The 14,986-nt window shown below is 33.4% G+C and overlaps 1 protein-coding gene across 9 annotated transcripts in view; it reads left to right on the forward strand.

Annotated features, from left to right (window-relative positions):
- Positions 1–14,986, forward strand: part of Dmd (dystrophin) — a 2,040,854-nt gene that overhangs the window by 814,040 nt on the left and 1,211,828 nt on the right. For all 9 annotated transcript variants that reach the window (XM_070040660.1, XM_070040663.1, XM_070040664.1 and 6 more), the window contains 2 exons: positions 3,212–3,367; positions 8,527–8,697. In XM_070040660.1, the coding sequence (XP_069896761.1) occupies positions 3,212–3,367; positions 8,527–8,697 (327 nt within the window). The remainder of the gene's footprint in view (positions 1–3,211; positions 3,368–8,526; positions 8,698–14,986) is intronic.

Raw genomic sequence — 14,986 nt, forward strand, 5'->3', positions numbered from 1 at the left:
TTTTTCCCTTGGTTATTTTGGATTTTTTTATTTTATTTTTTTTTTTATTTTTTAGGGGGGGCCTGAACTCTGGGCCTGGGCACTGTCCCTCAGCTCTTCAGCTCAAGGCTAGCGCTCTACCACGAGTCGCAGCGCCACTTCCGGCTTTTTTCTTTTTGCTTATATGGTGCTGAGGAATTGAACCCAGGGCCTCAGGCATGCAAGGCAAGCGCTCTACCACTGAGCCACCTTCCCAGCCCCTATTTTGGAATTTGAACTCAGGAACTTGTACTTGTTAGGCTAATGCACTACCACTTGAGTTGTTCTTTCAGCTCTTTTAGTTCATTCTTATGGCACTTTGAATATATTTTAAATGTAAATTCAGATAAGAAGTACCAAGGGCTGGGAAGGTGGCTCAGTGGTAGAGCACTTGCCTTGAGCTGAAGAGCTGATGGACAGCGCCCAGGACCAGAGTTCAGGCCACACGACGGGAACCCCCCCCCCCAAAAAAAAAGAAGTACCAAGACAGCAACCACCAGAGTAGCTACAATAATACCCATTTCAAAAATAGTAGGTGTACAGGAAGCTAACAAGCATACAGAAGATGCAGAAGTCATCACTAATTCTCCAATTAACCAGGATATAGATTATCTGAGAGAAATTAAAGATAAACAACTGTGAAGCACAAAGCAGATTGCATTCCAATACTTTTATTTCAAAGTGTAATATATTTTAATTAAATAGCAGTCCTGCATATACAATGAAATGCCATCAATCCACACAAATAGAATAAAAGGGCAAGAAATGCTAAATCTAATCCATGGCGTAATTCCACATTAGCCTTTGGAATATAGAGTAGTGTTACATATTTCTATCCTTAGAAATTGATTAAGTCAAATATTCTCTGAAAACAACACTGACATGTGAGGGTAGCTACTACAATAATATAAATATAATAATAATATTATTATTATAACCTAAATATAATAATATCATTATTATTATAAACCTGAGTGGAAAAAAAAACCCGAGTGGACTATGAAACTTCAAGGTAAACACTGAAATAAAATGAAATGTAAACACTGAATTTTATTATCAACAAATGCTGTTTGTTTGTTCAGTTTTTTTTGTATTGTAGGTACAGTTTCTACATCTATACTATAGTATAAATAAAAACCTGATCCTTTTAGATACATTTCAGTCACATAATTATGAATGGGAAATTTTTTTTCCTAGCAATCATGTAAATGTATTTATTATTTGATATTAGATAGCTAAGCACAGGAATACATGGGAACATATATCTAAAATTGAACAAAGCCAATTTGAAGTAGAACAAATTTACAAAAATCATGACCGTTGTATACAAAGTGAGAGCGCTGTTTGCAAGTATATCTAGTCCCATATTTGATTCCCAGCATAGTAATAAATTATTGCCATTTTGCCAAATACCCAGATCTTTAAAAATTCAATCTAAGAAGTAAATTGAAGTATAAGAGAATCATCTGGAAAGCTTAGACAGGACTCAAAAGTATTTTTTTTTTTTTGGGTCCGGTTGTGGGGCCTGAACTCTGGGCCTGGGCGCTGTCCCTCAGCTCTTCAGCTCAAGGCTAGCGCTCTACCACTTGAGCCACAGCGCCACTTCTGGCTTTTTTCTTTTTGCTTATGTGGTGCTGAGGAATCGAACCCAGGGCCTCAGGCATGCAATGCAAAGCACTCTACCACTGAGCCACCTTCCCAGCCCAGGACTCAAAAGTATTAATAAATGAATATTAACATCAGTATCACAGAGAGTATTAAAAGAGAAATAGATCATGCATGTACCCTTAATTAATTAAATAATTGCTCAGTTTTTAAAGAATGCTTAATTATTGATTGTTTTTCTGTGTGTCAGTCATGGGCTTGAACTCAGGGTTTGGGCAATGTCTATGAATTCTTTTGCTCAAGGCTAGAACTCTACCGCATTGAGCCACAGCTCCACTTCCAGTTTTCTGGTAGATAATTGGAGAAATTGGAGATAAGAGTCTCATGGACTTTCCTGCCTGGGCTGGCTTTGAACCATTATCTTCACATCTCAGCCTCCTGAGTAACTAGGATTCCAGGCGTGAGCTAACAGCACCTGGCTAAGTTTTGAGTTTAAACTGAAGAGGAAACAAACCCATTTTTTTTGTCTAATTCCAAAGATAGTAGCCTTCTAGCAATATTATTTCTTTCTTAAAATTATTTATTTTTATTTCGAAGGTGATGTACAGTTACACGAGTCCCGTGATGAGTACATTGCTTTATAGTGCCACTTCTTCCATCATTTTCTTCCAGTTTTTTTCTCCCAACCCCCCTCCCCAACAAGTTGTGTAGTTCATTGTTAACATCGCAAAAATAAGTAATTATAATTTAGATTCAGCATTTAACAAACAGCTATGTATTATGTAAATTATTAGATATGTATATGCATGTATGCACCTAAATGCAGTCACACATACTTTTGTGTGCATTTATATATAGTGCATATATACACTATATATACACAATTACATTCTTGAGCAGAAAGCAAAATATGATACTATATTGTGTGAGAGATATCTTCCAAATTTAGACACTTGCCTCATAAGATTGTTATAACTACCTACTCTTGTATATGTATATACTTTGTAATTTTGATGTACATGTGAATTTTAAATAATGTTGGTTTTTAACGAGGACCATAAAAAATAAATGGATATGATTGGATTCAATATTTAAATCCTTTCCATCCTTATTAGTAATGAAATAATTATTGAATTATAATCTAGAAATTAGGTGTTTTATCCCATCAAATCAAAGCGCTATAAGAACAACAGTGAATGTCCAACCTGAATGACCTGAATACTATATATTTACTATATGATGAATTAATTCGTTTAAGCTATGGGTAGAATAGAATTCACATAACATTTAGAAGTTATCTTTATGAACTTCATTAAAAAACTAAATACTTATGATGCACACCTTCTATAATAAGAATAACTGTAAATAATGCATGCATGTCTAAATAATTCCAAATAGAAATATGAAGTCAACAGAAAATTCAAAGAAATATGAAAAGTATATAAGAGCAGAACTACAAAATAATACAAGAAAACTATAAGCATGCAATAGCAATTAAGGTCATTTTTATCCTCTTGTTAATTAATAATTGTACAAATTAATTTAATACTATTGCTGATTATTATGCTTGTTTCATATTTTGTTTTAGAATTTGTATAAAAGTCTGAGTGAAGTGAAGTCTGAAGTGGAAATGGTGATAAAAACTGGACGTCAAATTGTACAGAAAAAGCAGACTGAAAATCCTAAAGAACTTGATGAAAGAGTAACAGCTTTGAAACTGCATTATAATGAGTTGGGTGCAAAGGTATGTGTGTGTTTGAAACCCCAGAAAATACTAGCCACTTTCCATATAAATGGCACATATGAGTGTTAGTAAATTATGTACAATTAGAGTTTCAGAAATCCTTATACTAATTCTCCCCTTCCCTCTTCATGTTATAGATTATAGATATATACATGCCTCCATAGTTCATATGAATATAAATTGAGTTTATAACCACCATAAGCATTGAGTTTCTGCTCATAAGCGTAGATGGAGTTGGAAAGCTTAGGGAGGTTTCTATTGGTCCACCAGGTAGTTGTAGAAATATTTCTTCTAAATTTTCCTCCTTTTCAGAGTATGCATATATTTTGGTTGACTTCAAGACTGGTAAATATTAAAAACTCACTAACCTTTTTATGTAAGTTGAATACAATTCACACAAAGATCATGTTTGGTTTAGTTTTGTTAGCACATGAAGTTATTTTTTTTATATTACAAACCTTGCATAATTCACCACACTTGGCTAATAAGATAGATAAGCAATTTAGTCCTATGGTTCTATGATAAATTTTATATCATTTCATTGAATAGATACTCATGACCAAATTCATCTCACTGTTGATTAAAGATATTTCCATGTTTGTATCTCCTCTTTTCAAAGCTGTGTGCCATCTAGGGTAATTATCTCATTTCCATCAACTGAAATATTTTATATAGGTTTAGAGATTCAATGGACTAAAATAATGACAAATTATCTTTGTATTCAGTTATTTCTTTACTAGGTAGATGCTCTTTTGTATAGTATAATTTATTTTGTCTACTTTTTCCATTATTGTCCATGCTTGAGGTAATAGTCAAAGTACTTTTGCCAAGACCTATATCAATAATGTCTTTCCCTATTTTTTATACTCATTTTATCCAGCACAACTTGTTCAATTCTGGAGAGCTATAGTATTTATACCTTACAGTTTATAATTCCACTAGCATACCTTAATGTTGAAATCATGTGTTGATAAGCATCTTCTCTTAATTTAAAAAAATATTGGAGGGGTAAAAATGATTTTCTAAATTTACATTTTCAAACATACATTATTATCTATTCTTTTTTTCTTTTCTTGCCTTTGTAAGAGTAGATTGATATTAAATAACAAAATAAATATCTTAAAATCTAAAACAATGAAAGTGACATTTTGTAGATTAGTAGAACACTCAATTTTTTATTATTAATAATTTAATGACTCATAATCATATAAAGGCATCTTCATCTCTGAAAGTACATATTTGAGCTCTTATTTTTATTTTAATCAATTAGCCATTAGTAATATTATTAAAGCAAAGAGAAAGAATATTAATAAATCTTTTTTTCAACAGCATAACATAATGCAGAAAATATAGGCCAATATTTATTTTTGTAGTGAATATTAATTTAGAAACATTAATGATTAAGTGATTATGTACTAATACCATCTCATGAAAATGCTATGATATGTACTCTTCACTAATAAGAAGTATTGAACTTTAAGACACTATCCACAACATTGTTTTTGTTTTAAAAGAAAGGTAAAAGGTACAAAGACTATTTTATTCCACCAATTTTGTATAAAAAGAGGAGCCCTTCTATTTTAAACATCTTCAGTATTCACATGCCACCGTTAATTGTGTTACCCTTTTGTAGTGATTAGCTCAGACTACACTAACAAACAGAACAGTCTGGATGGCTTTAACAATGAGAAAAATTCCTGCAGTCTGCAAGTCTAAAATCAGTGTTTTGGTTCATTCTGTTCCCGAATAAGACTCGTCATTCTGTTCCAGGAATAGTCATTTCTGGCTTGCAAATGAACTCTTTTCCATCAGGTATTAAGAAACAACTCACTCCACTTATTACCAAACTTATTTAACTTTATTTACTTTTTAAAGATCAGATACAGTGACTTAAAATATAGTCATTAAGGCTTATGGTTTCAACATAAGAATTTGGGGCAGTATAATGCAGTACATAGCACTTTCTTACAATGCACAATTTTGTTCTTTCTATCTTTTTAAACCAATCCTGGAGCTTGAATTTAGGGCCTGGACACTGTCCCTAAGAAATTTTTGTTAAGGACTAGCACTGTTCCACTTGAATCACAGCTCCACTTCAGGCTTTTGTACTTGTTAATTGAAGATAAGTGTTTCATGAACTTTCCTGCCAGGACTGGCTTTAAACCATGATCTTCATATTTCAGTTTTATCATTTCTTAAAAAGGCAATAACTTAATTGTTCAGTGAATTAAAAAGAGTAGTTTCTCATATTTAAAGCTAATTAACTTTATTGAGGGACAATAATTGTAGCACTCCTGATGTAATACTATAATTCTGTTTTGGTCTTTTCTATGCTTTCATTTTTGTGAAAATATGCATAAGTAGCAGTACTCCCCAAAATAAAATTACAAATGTTTATAAAATAATGGTTGTTGAAGGATTTTACTGCAGGTGGCACTCTATTAAATTATTTGTTCCACATACACACAGAGAAAGTGTAAAACTCAATGTTCCTTAAGGTGGCAGTGTCTCCTATTTTTTTTAAACCTACTGAGCTAGATAAAACAAAATAAAATAAATAAAAATCAATAATGCATTAGCTCTGAGAAGATAGAGTTTTGTGAAATATTGAATTTAGAATCCCTTTATACAAATAGTGCATTAAAAATATAATTATGCATAGAAACACACGAAAAGGAATATTTCTTTTCTCCCATATACAAATAAAATTCTTGCAGTCCAAACAGCAGATGGTTTTAATTCCCTTCGAGGAAAAATAGAAGGGGAAAAAAAACTGATTTTGCAACCTCTAAACATTTTTGCTTCCTCCCTCCCTCCTTTCCTTCCTTCTTTCCTTCCTTCTCCCTTTCAGTGAATTAAAAAGAGTAGTTTCTCATATTTAAAGCTAATTAACTTTATTGAGGGACAATAATTGTAGCACTCCTGATGTAATACTATAATTCTCTCCTTCCCTCCCTCCCTTCCTTCTTCCTTCCCTTTCTTCCTTCCTTTCTTTCTTTCTCTCTCCCTCTCATCCTCCCTCCTTCCCTTCCTGCCTTCCTGCCTTCTTGCCTGCCTGCTTGCCTCCCTCTCTTTCCTTGTTTCTTTCTTTCTCTCTCTCTTTCTTTCTCTCTCTCTCTCTTTCTTTCTTTCTTTCTTTCTTTCTTTCTTTCTTTCTTTCTTTCTTTCTTAATTTCTCTCTCTCTTTCTCTCTTTCTCTCTCTTTCTCTCTTTCTCTTTTTCTCTCTTTCTTTCTTTCTTTCTTTCTTTCTTTCTTTCTTTCTTTCTTTCTTTCTTTCTTTCTTTCTTTCTTTCTTTTCTTTCTTTCTTTCTTTCTTTCTTGGCTAGATAGATGCTCTACCACTTGAGTCATATTGCTAGCCCTAAATATGTACTAAATTTATACAAACCTCTATTAAAGGGGATAACTGATTTTGTTGAATATGTTGAATTTGTACCATGGTTTCAGGGCATTTATGGCATCTCTACGTGTTTGATTTGTTTTACTTATGTGCTTGGAATTTTTATTTTTTCACTCTTGTGGCTAGAATTTCCTTTTTGTTTTATACGCATGTAAGTGTATGTTGATGCTTATGTATTCTGTGATATCTACTAAGGTCAAGACAAGCACTTGTGTTGTTTTCATTATTTTTGTTATTATTGGTTAAGCTAATGTACACACAGTTGAGAAAGATTTGAAATCTACTTCTCAGATCTTTTTGCCATAAACACAAATCTGTTTGAGATTTTCTTTACCAGTCAGGTAGTAAAAGAACTTTTGTTGTATACCTTTTGGTGTAATTTTTATCGAGCCTTTTCGATAGGAAAATCATAAAAACAAAATAAGACACGGTTGTGCTTAATGTATCACTCTGCCTCAAATTGACAGATTTTAGCATTACAACAGCCCTATATGCCAAATAGAGTTATCTTAATTGATAAATGTCCCAAACTGGAGTAATTGAGCTATCTTTGATCCAAAGGTCATGGGGAATGGATTCTTCAGGGTATCACAGAGCTCAATATACTTGCACTCCACCATATTGACTCTGTAGTCAAACATTCACATTTCATGTTCATATTCTTAACTTCCATAATTGAAAAAAATGTTTTAATAATTTCACATAGTGAAGAAACATAACAAAGAAAACAGGAACGAGTTCATAAGAGTATAAATACTTTTTCTATTTTCTACTGCTAATATTTTGTAATTGTACTTTGTAATTAGTGATTTGCAAATTTTTATTCATTGCTTTATTCAGCATATAAAATGTACTTAGTGAAATGGTTCTTTGTTCTGGGAAAAAATATGGAGCACACTGATATAATGGAAATAAGTATGAAGCCAGGGAAATTACTTTTGAGGAGCTGAAATTTATTTCAATTTTGCTCATGAACTGATTTTTACTTATGTAATGATCCTGAGAATTTTATTAAACCAAACAACAAACTAAATACAATATAAGCACATATGGGAAGGGAATGTAGAAATATGAATTTTCCATTTTGTATGTGAGAGTGTGGGAAAGTTCATTTTTGAGGGACTTGATTATACACACTGAGACCCACTGTACACACAGGATCAAGTTGGCATCTCTACGTTGAAAAGAGTGAAAATTTTGGTTTTGTGTTCATTATTTTGATCTTATTTGATAAAAATTATGGAAACAATGATCTTAATTGATGGCACTTGATGCAAAAGTTAAGTCATTTTAAAGATGCATTGAGAATTAAATTAATACTTTAATGATTTTTTTTTTTTTTTTTTTTACCTCCGGAGGAGTATTCTTACTCCATTTTGATACTTTACTGGCAAGAGAAAGCCTCATTTTCATATCATAGATTGTGAACCTCCTTGTCTCTCTTTTTGACAAATGACTACATATTATACATTTTACTCATATATTATTTTCCATTTATTACAGACAAGTTCAATCAGCCTTTCTCTACCATGACAAAAGGTAGAAAATGCTGTTTTTTTCAGACACAGTTTCTTATATGCTCAAGAATGTTTTATTTACTATTAATATTCAAAATATATAATTATCCTAATGTAGAACATGTAAGGAAATTTATTTTTAATGACAGAAATGTGAATTTTCAAATTAAGGGACCTACTTGACTGGAAAAGTAATCCAAATTACATTTTATTACATTTTATTATTTCTGTTACCTTTCAGGTAACAGAAAGAAAGCAACAGTTGGAGAAATGCTTGAAATTGTCCCGTAAGATGAGAAAGGAAATGAATGTCTTGACAGAATGGCTGGCTGCTACAGATACGGAATTGACAAAGAGATCAGCAGTTGAAGGAATGCCTAGTGATTTAGATTCTGAAGTTGCCTGGGGAAAGGTAAAACCTATATCACTTATGGTATTTTTTACAATATATGAAACAAGGTAGTATAATTTTACAAGGAACTATTGATGTATAATAATAATCAAATTATAAATATTATCTTGCTCTACTTTCTCTTTCTTTAAAAATTAATCTATCACTTAAATCTATGCTTTAGGGCCATAACGAGGTCAATGGTTAAGTAAGCTTTAGTGAAAATCATGGATTAAACAGGTTATACATGCATTCTTAAGAATACATGCATCATTTGCCAAAAATTCAATCCGAAGAGGATTCACTATGTTCTGCTCGCTTGTCTAAAACTAGATTGACCCTACAACCATAAAGTAGGCAAGGACAGAGTGACTGTGAACAGTTGGTATGGACAGGATTGAAAGATTCCTCAGCACATTGCCAAGGTCATAATCAGAAGGAATCTTACAAGGCAGGCACTATCATTTCCATCACCAAAGGGCATAGGGCCTCCTTTCATCTTCAGATGGTACGTTCCTGCCATTTCTCTAACAACCAGTCAGACATTTATGGCTGCCTAGAATTTAAGGTCAAAGCACTCATGGCTTTTTTTTTACAGTTGATTTATTACTAGATTATTTGAAATAGTGCTGACACCAAGAAATAGAAAATAGAGATGTTTCCATCTGTAACTTTGCTGTCATTAGACCAACTAGAAAATAGAGTAACCTATCTATGAATATTTATATATGACTGCATTAGCTAGCTACCTAAGAGATTGGTGCTTTATTTTTAATTCAGTGTTAATACCCAGAATATTCACATTAGGGAAATTTAGTTGTGTTATTTAAGACTTAAAATCATATGAAATGACTTTTTTTATCATATACATTTAGAGGATGAGTAATGGCAAAATCTTATATTGTAAAATTATTCAAATAAACAGCTTCATATAATGTTTCAAATAAACATTTCCTAGATGAAATGCCTTTTATTCTCATTCCATTACTGTTTTCTGAAAACATCTTATGTGAGGTTATTATAGTAAAAAAAGCCAGAGACTACAGGTTAAGAAAATGCATTAGCCTTATTTTTCCCTTTATATTAAAACATATATTACATTTTATTTTCTTCTTTCGATTAAATCAACAACAATTATATGTTTTAGTTCAATCTGAGCTATTGTAAGAAATAAGCCCAAATTGCAGTAACTCAGAGAAATCAGAGGTTCGTTTTTGTCTCATGTAAATCAGTAGTTCAGAGTAAGGGAAGTAGCCTTGTTGCTTGAAATAATCTCTGGGATCATTTTCATCACATCATTTTTTCAATATTCAGTGCCTTTGTACTCCCAGGTAGAGCTTGCTCTCCACAACCACACCTTTACTTTAGCCCACAACAAGGGAGAAAATGAAAAGTAGAATGATCAGTTCCTTCTTGAAGATACCTTATAATAGCTTCATGTATTATTTCTGCACTTATTCCATTTCTGAAAACTTACATAACCCTATTTATCCATGGGGGAGCATGACTAAATAGGATCTGTAGGCAAATAGCTGTATATTGTGATAATATGATCTCAAATTAGTATGAATAAAAAATGTGTTCTGGGGGAAAAATAATTTGGCTACAGCAGTACCTTACCGCTTTTTTTTTTTTTTTTTTTTTTACCTTACCGCTTTTTACATCATCAAAAAAGGCCTGCAAAACCTAGTTCCCTATAAAACGTATAAGACCTACTTCCAGCAGTTCTTACCATAAGTATCCATAAATAAACTAAAATACCACAAATTTTTATTATCGATTAAAATTGGAAATATAGTAAAGCATATATTGGGACAAATTGAAGGATTCATGAAAACCATCCATGCTTTCAGAAATATCCATAGGTAATATTTCTGCTGCTTTCAAACAGAGCAGATATAATAGATTTCTAGGAGTGCTGTAACAAAGCACTACAAACTAGTGTCCTAAACTAAAGTAATTCTACAGGCTAGAAGTATAATATCAAGGTGACAGTTTTCAACTGAGGCCTCGTTCATTGGTTTGTGGATAGGTAACCTGGTGTTGACATTAGTTTTTCCCTGTTTACATGGCTATGTATCAGTTTCTCTTCTTGTGAGTATGGTAGTCACTTTGGATTAGGTAATGATATAATTTCATGACAATAAAATTACCCTCTTAAATACCTTATGTCCAAACATAGTCACAATCTGAAATATCGCCAATTAGAGATTCATCATATGAAATTTGGAAGAATACAATTCAACTCATAATAGTGGGATTGTTCTATAAATATAATGTGGAATGCTGTCATAATGGCCCATAAAGGATTTAAGCTAGACTTGAAGTGAATTCGAAAAACAGATTTGAATTTGCAAGTAAATTGGGAGAAAATTTAAAAGCACAGCACATAAGGATTATATACTCCAGAATCTCCATAAGGTCATTTACTTTCTTAAGGATGTATGTTTATGTAAGCTTTACCTTCAATCATTAAAATGTTGAGAAATATTCTGTAGTTTCTAGGTTATTTTTGTCATAGAAGAGACTTGAGTGGTCTGGAGGTATATTTGCTTGCTGAGTCCTCACCTCCTCAAGCTGTAAATCTCATGAGCTCTGTTGAAGGATACATGTTGCATTGTTAAAAGACAATTTTTAAATCTATATGTTAAATCTATTGGCTAATCATTCCACATATTTTGATTGAGTAAAGGCTGTATATTTGTAATGAATTTCTCTTTATCCTGTTAATCTAAGAACCTTGTGATTATTTTACATATGAAAACATTTCACTGTCTAGATAAACATAGACATACAAAAGTATCAGTTGCCCATAAAGTGATTGTTTGACCTTTAGTTTATCTGAACAAAACCTTTCAAGTATATTCACTACAGATAAATGTTTTCAGTTCTACACTAATTTTAGGCTAATTAAATTGATTTCCTAATGGTATTCTGGGATAAATACTTAGAATGGCCTAAAGAGATACATAGTAAAACCAGATAAGTATGGATAAAATAGAAAATAAGGGAAAAGGGAAATTTCAGTAAGAAAATAAATACTCCACCATGTTCTCACTATCCAGTAGATAATGAAAGTGTAGAGAAAAATAAAATCACCAATTAGGCAGATAATTTGGCAGCTTCCTTACAGGTTGTTTTCAATTGGTTATGAAATGTCCCACAGAAGGTTCATATATTTAGGAGTTGGTCCCAATTAGGTAGATCTTCCTTGAAAGAAGACCGAATTATGAGGGCAATAATTTCATCAATGGCTTTATTAACTGATGAATCAATAGTGCTTACACTATTAGGAGGTAGGGTCTGCTTACAGTAGTAGGTCAGTAAGGATATATCTCAGTACTGGATCCTTCCTTCTTGGCTCTTTCTATATCAACGAGCCTTTCAATCATGATGTTTCTGCATTGCCATAGGCCTAGAAGCAAAGGATCCAGGTAATTATGGTCTAAAATCGCTGATACTAGGAATCAAAGTGAACATTTTCTCCTTGAAGCTGTTTTGGTCAGGTATTTGGACAGTGATGGAAAGTGAACACACAGACAAAACCAAGACATCTATTTATGAGATCAGAGCATCCAAATCTTCTAAACAATCATTAAAATGATTTTTAACTTGAATAGTAGTTGGATGGCACCATGAATGAGAATCCTTGTTAATCTTCTTATTTGTGTTGTCATAATTTTGGTCAGCATACTTCCACACAAATTAAAATGTGTATAATCCTAGCCACTCCAGAGGCTGAGATCTGAGGATTGTGGTTCAAAATCAGCCTGGGCAGCAAAGTCCGTGAGACTCTTATCTCCAATAAACTAGTCAGAAAAACCTACTAATGGTTCTGGGGCTCAAGTGGTAGAGTACTAGCCTTGAGCAAAAGAACCTCAGGGACCAAAGCCCAGGCCCAGGGTTCAAGCCACAGGACTAGCAAAATAAAATGTAGAGCCACATTGTCCATCAAGAAAATAACTCTATAGAAAGTGAAAATATTAGAGCATAAGCTCTGAAGTCATTTTATTCATATTCTGTAGCTTCTACAGAAACAGATAACCAGATAATCTTCCATGGATATGATCTGTAAACACTGAGTTTTTAAATAGAACTAGATACTAAAATGTAGAAATTTCTCTTCTCTTGATAAAGAAAATTATTTTGTATTTCTTTCCTCAGGAAATAATAAGTGATAACACATTTTTATACATTGCCGTAAATCTAAGTTAAAAGCAGTACTTTATGTTCATGTATATGTTCAATAGACAATTTTCATTTTTCCTGGGCCTGGGGCCGCCCTGGGTCTGGACTCTGTTCCTGAGCTTCTTTTGCTCAAGGCTAGCATTCTACCACTTGAGACACAGCACCTGTTTTGTTTTGTTTTGTTTTCTGAGTAGTTTATTGGAGATAAGATTCTCATAGACTTTCCTGCTCAGGCTGACTTTGAACCATGATCCTCAGATCTCAGCCTCTTGAGTAGCTAGGATTATAGTCGTGAGCCACCGGTGCTGTGCAGAATAGAAAATGTATTTACTGGCACAGTTTTGTGTCTGAAAAAGTCACAGGGAAAGTGGCTCTTGAAAACTTTTAGTAACAAGCATAAATTAAGAAAGAAAGAAGCTAGGTACTTGTGGCTCACACCTGCAATCCTAGCTACTCAGGAGGCTGAGATCTGAGGCTCATGGTTCAAAGCCAGCCTGGGGAGAAAAGTCCTTGAGACTCTGATCTCCAATAAACCACTAGAAAACTGGAAGTGGCGCTGTGGCTCAAGAGGTAGAGCACTCGCCTTGAGCTGAAGAGCACAGGGACAGCAACCAGAGTTCAAGCCCTACGAATGACAAAAAAAAAAAAAAAAAAAAAAAGAAAAGTTTCAACAACTCAAAAGTTTCTTGATTTCTCTAAGAAGCTATATCAATTTTTCAATGAATAGGTTTATTTGGAAACACATTGGGCTTTCAGTTTATCAATAAAGCTACTTATGATAATTTAAGTGATAATTTCTTAGCTGATGATGGTCTATTGCAAGGTAATTGAGAAAGCTATAAAAAGGCATAGAATATGAAGAATTGAGCCAAGTGAAAATTAATGTAGTGGCCAAAAATGATAGAATTGAGTTTCAATATATTGATTTTCCCTAGTGGTGATGGGAGAACCAGAATGTGCTTTCCAAATCACAACTGGTAAAGAAGTGGTAGAAGTTGGAGAATCCAAAGAGTTATCCTTAAACCAATACAAGTTTCACTATTTTTTAATAATATAGGTTCTACTAAGCCTTCATGTAACATAAAAGTTTGTGTGTTTTGTTTTGCTTTGTTTTCTTTTCTTTTGTCATGGGGCTTGAACTCTGGGCCTGGGCACTGTCTCTCAGCTCTTCAGCTCAAGGCTAGCGCTCTACCACTTAAGCCACAGTGCCATTTCTGGCTTTTTCTGCTTAGGTAGTGCCAGGGCCTCATACATGCAAGGCAAGCACTCTACCAATGAGCCACCTTCCAAGCCCAAAGTTTGGTTTTAATTAGCCATGTTATATAACTAGTAAATTTTCTTATCTTAAATTAGAAAAATATTGAAGGTTTTAAGATTCATTTTGGCTAGCAAGCTGGCCAGCTGGCTGGCTTACCTGCCAGCCTGCCTGCCTGCCTTCCTCCCTCCCCCCTTTCCTCCCACCCTTTAGCTGCTTCTTCTCACCACCCCCCACCTTTTCTTTTGAAACAGATCTAGTTATATAGCTAGGCAGTCCTCTGACTTAATCCTCCTACCTTCCCATGCTGGGATTTCAAGAGTGAGCTATGTTACTCAGCTTCCTTTTTAGTTTTTCTTGCCCTATAAAGATGAGAAAAGAAAACCGAAACCTTAACAAATTACTGTAATCTAGTTTTCCATAGTCTTGCTTATTAGACTCATGTGCAATTGTATACCAAAAACCATATTAATACTGACCAAGCCAGGCTCTTTCCACAAAGATCTGTAATATTTAACTTTAGAGATAGTAGGAGAGAACTAGATTATAAATTCAACTCTCTTTACCTAGGCTGTTTACAGGTCCAGCTGACCAGGTTTTGTAGTACAGTCTATATTGATGACTACCAGGCAGCTATTAATTGCTGAGACTTCCTCATGGCAGGTGGATTTTATCCATAAATTAATTTAATAATTTTGCATCAACAGTTTACAAAGGCATTGTCCATGTAAATTCAATTCATCAATATCACTAAAATTTTTATTTAGGGCCCATAGGAATCACCAATAAAACTGTTACTTACTCAGACCATAATATACCCAGAATAAATAAAAGTGTCCATCACTTAAGTCTACACTATGTTCCTTC

Source organism: Dipodomys merriami, unplaced genomic scaffold, assembly GCF_024711535.1.
Source record: "Dipodomys merriami isolate MVZ:Mamm:240054 unplaced genomic scaffold, mDipMer1.0.p SCAF_3, whole genome shotgun sequence".
Taxonomy (NCBI): Eukaryota; Metazoa; Chordata; class Mammalia; order Rodentia; family Heteromyidae; genus Dipodomys; species Dipodomys merriami.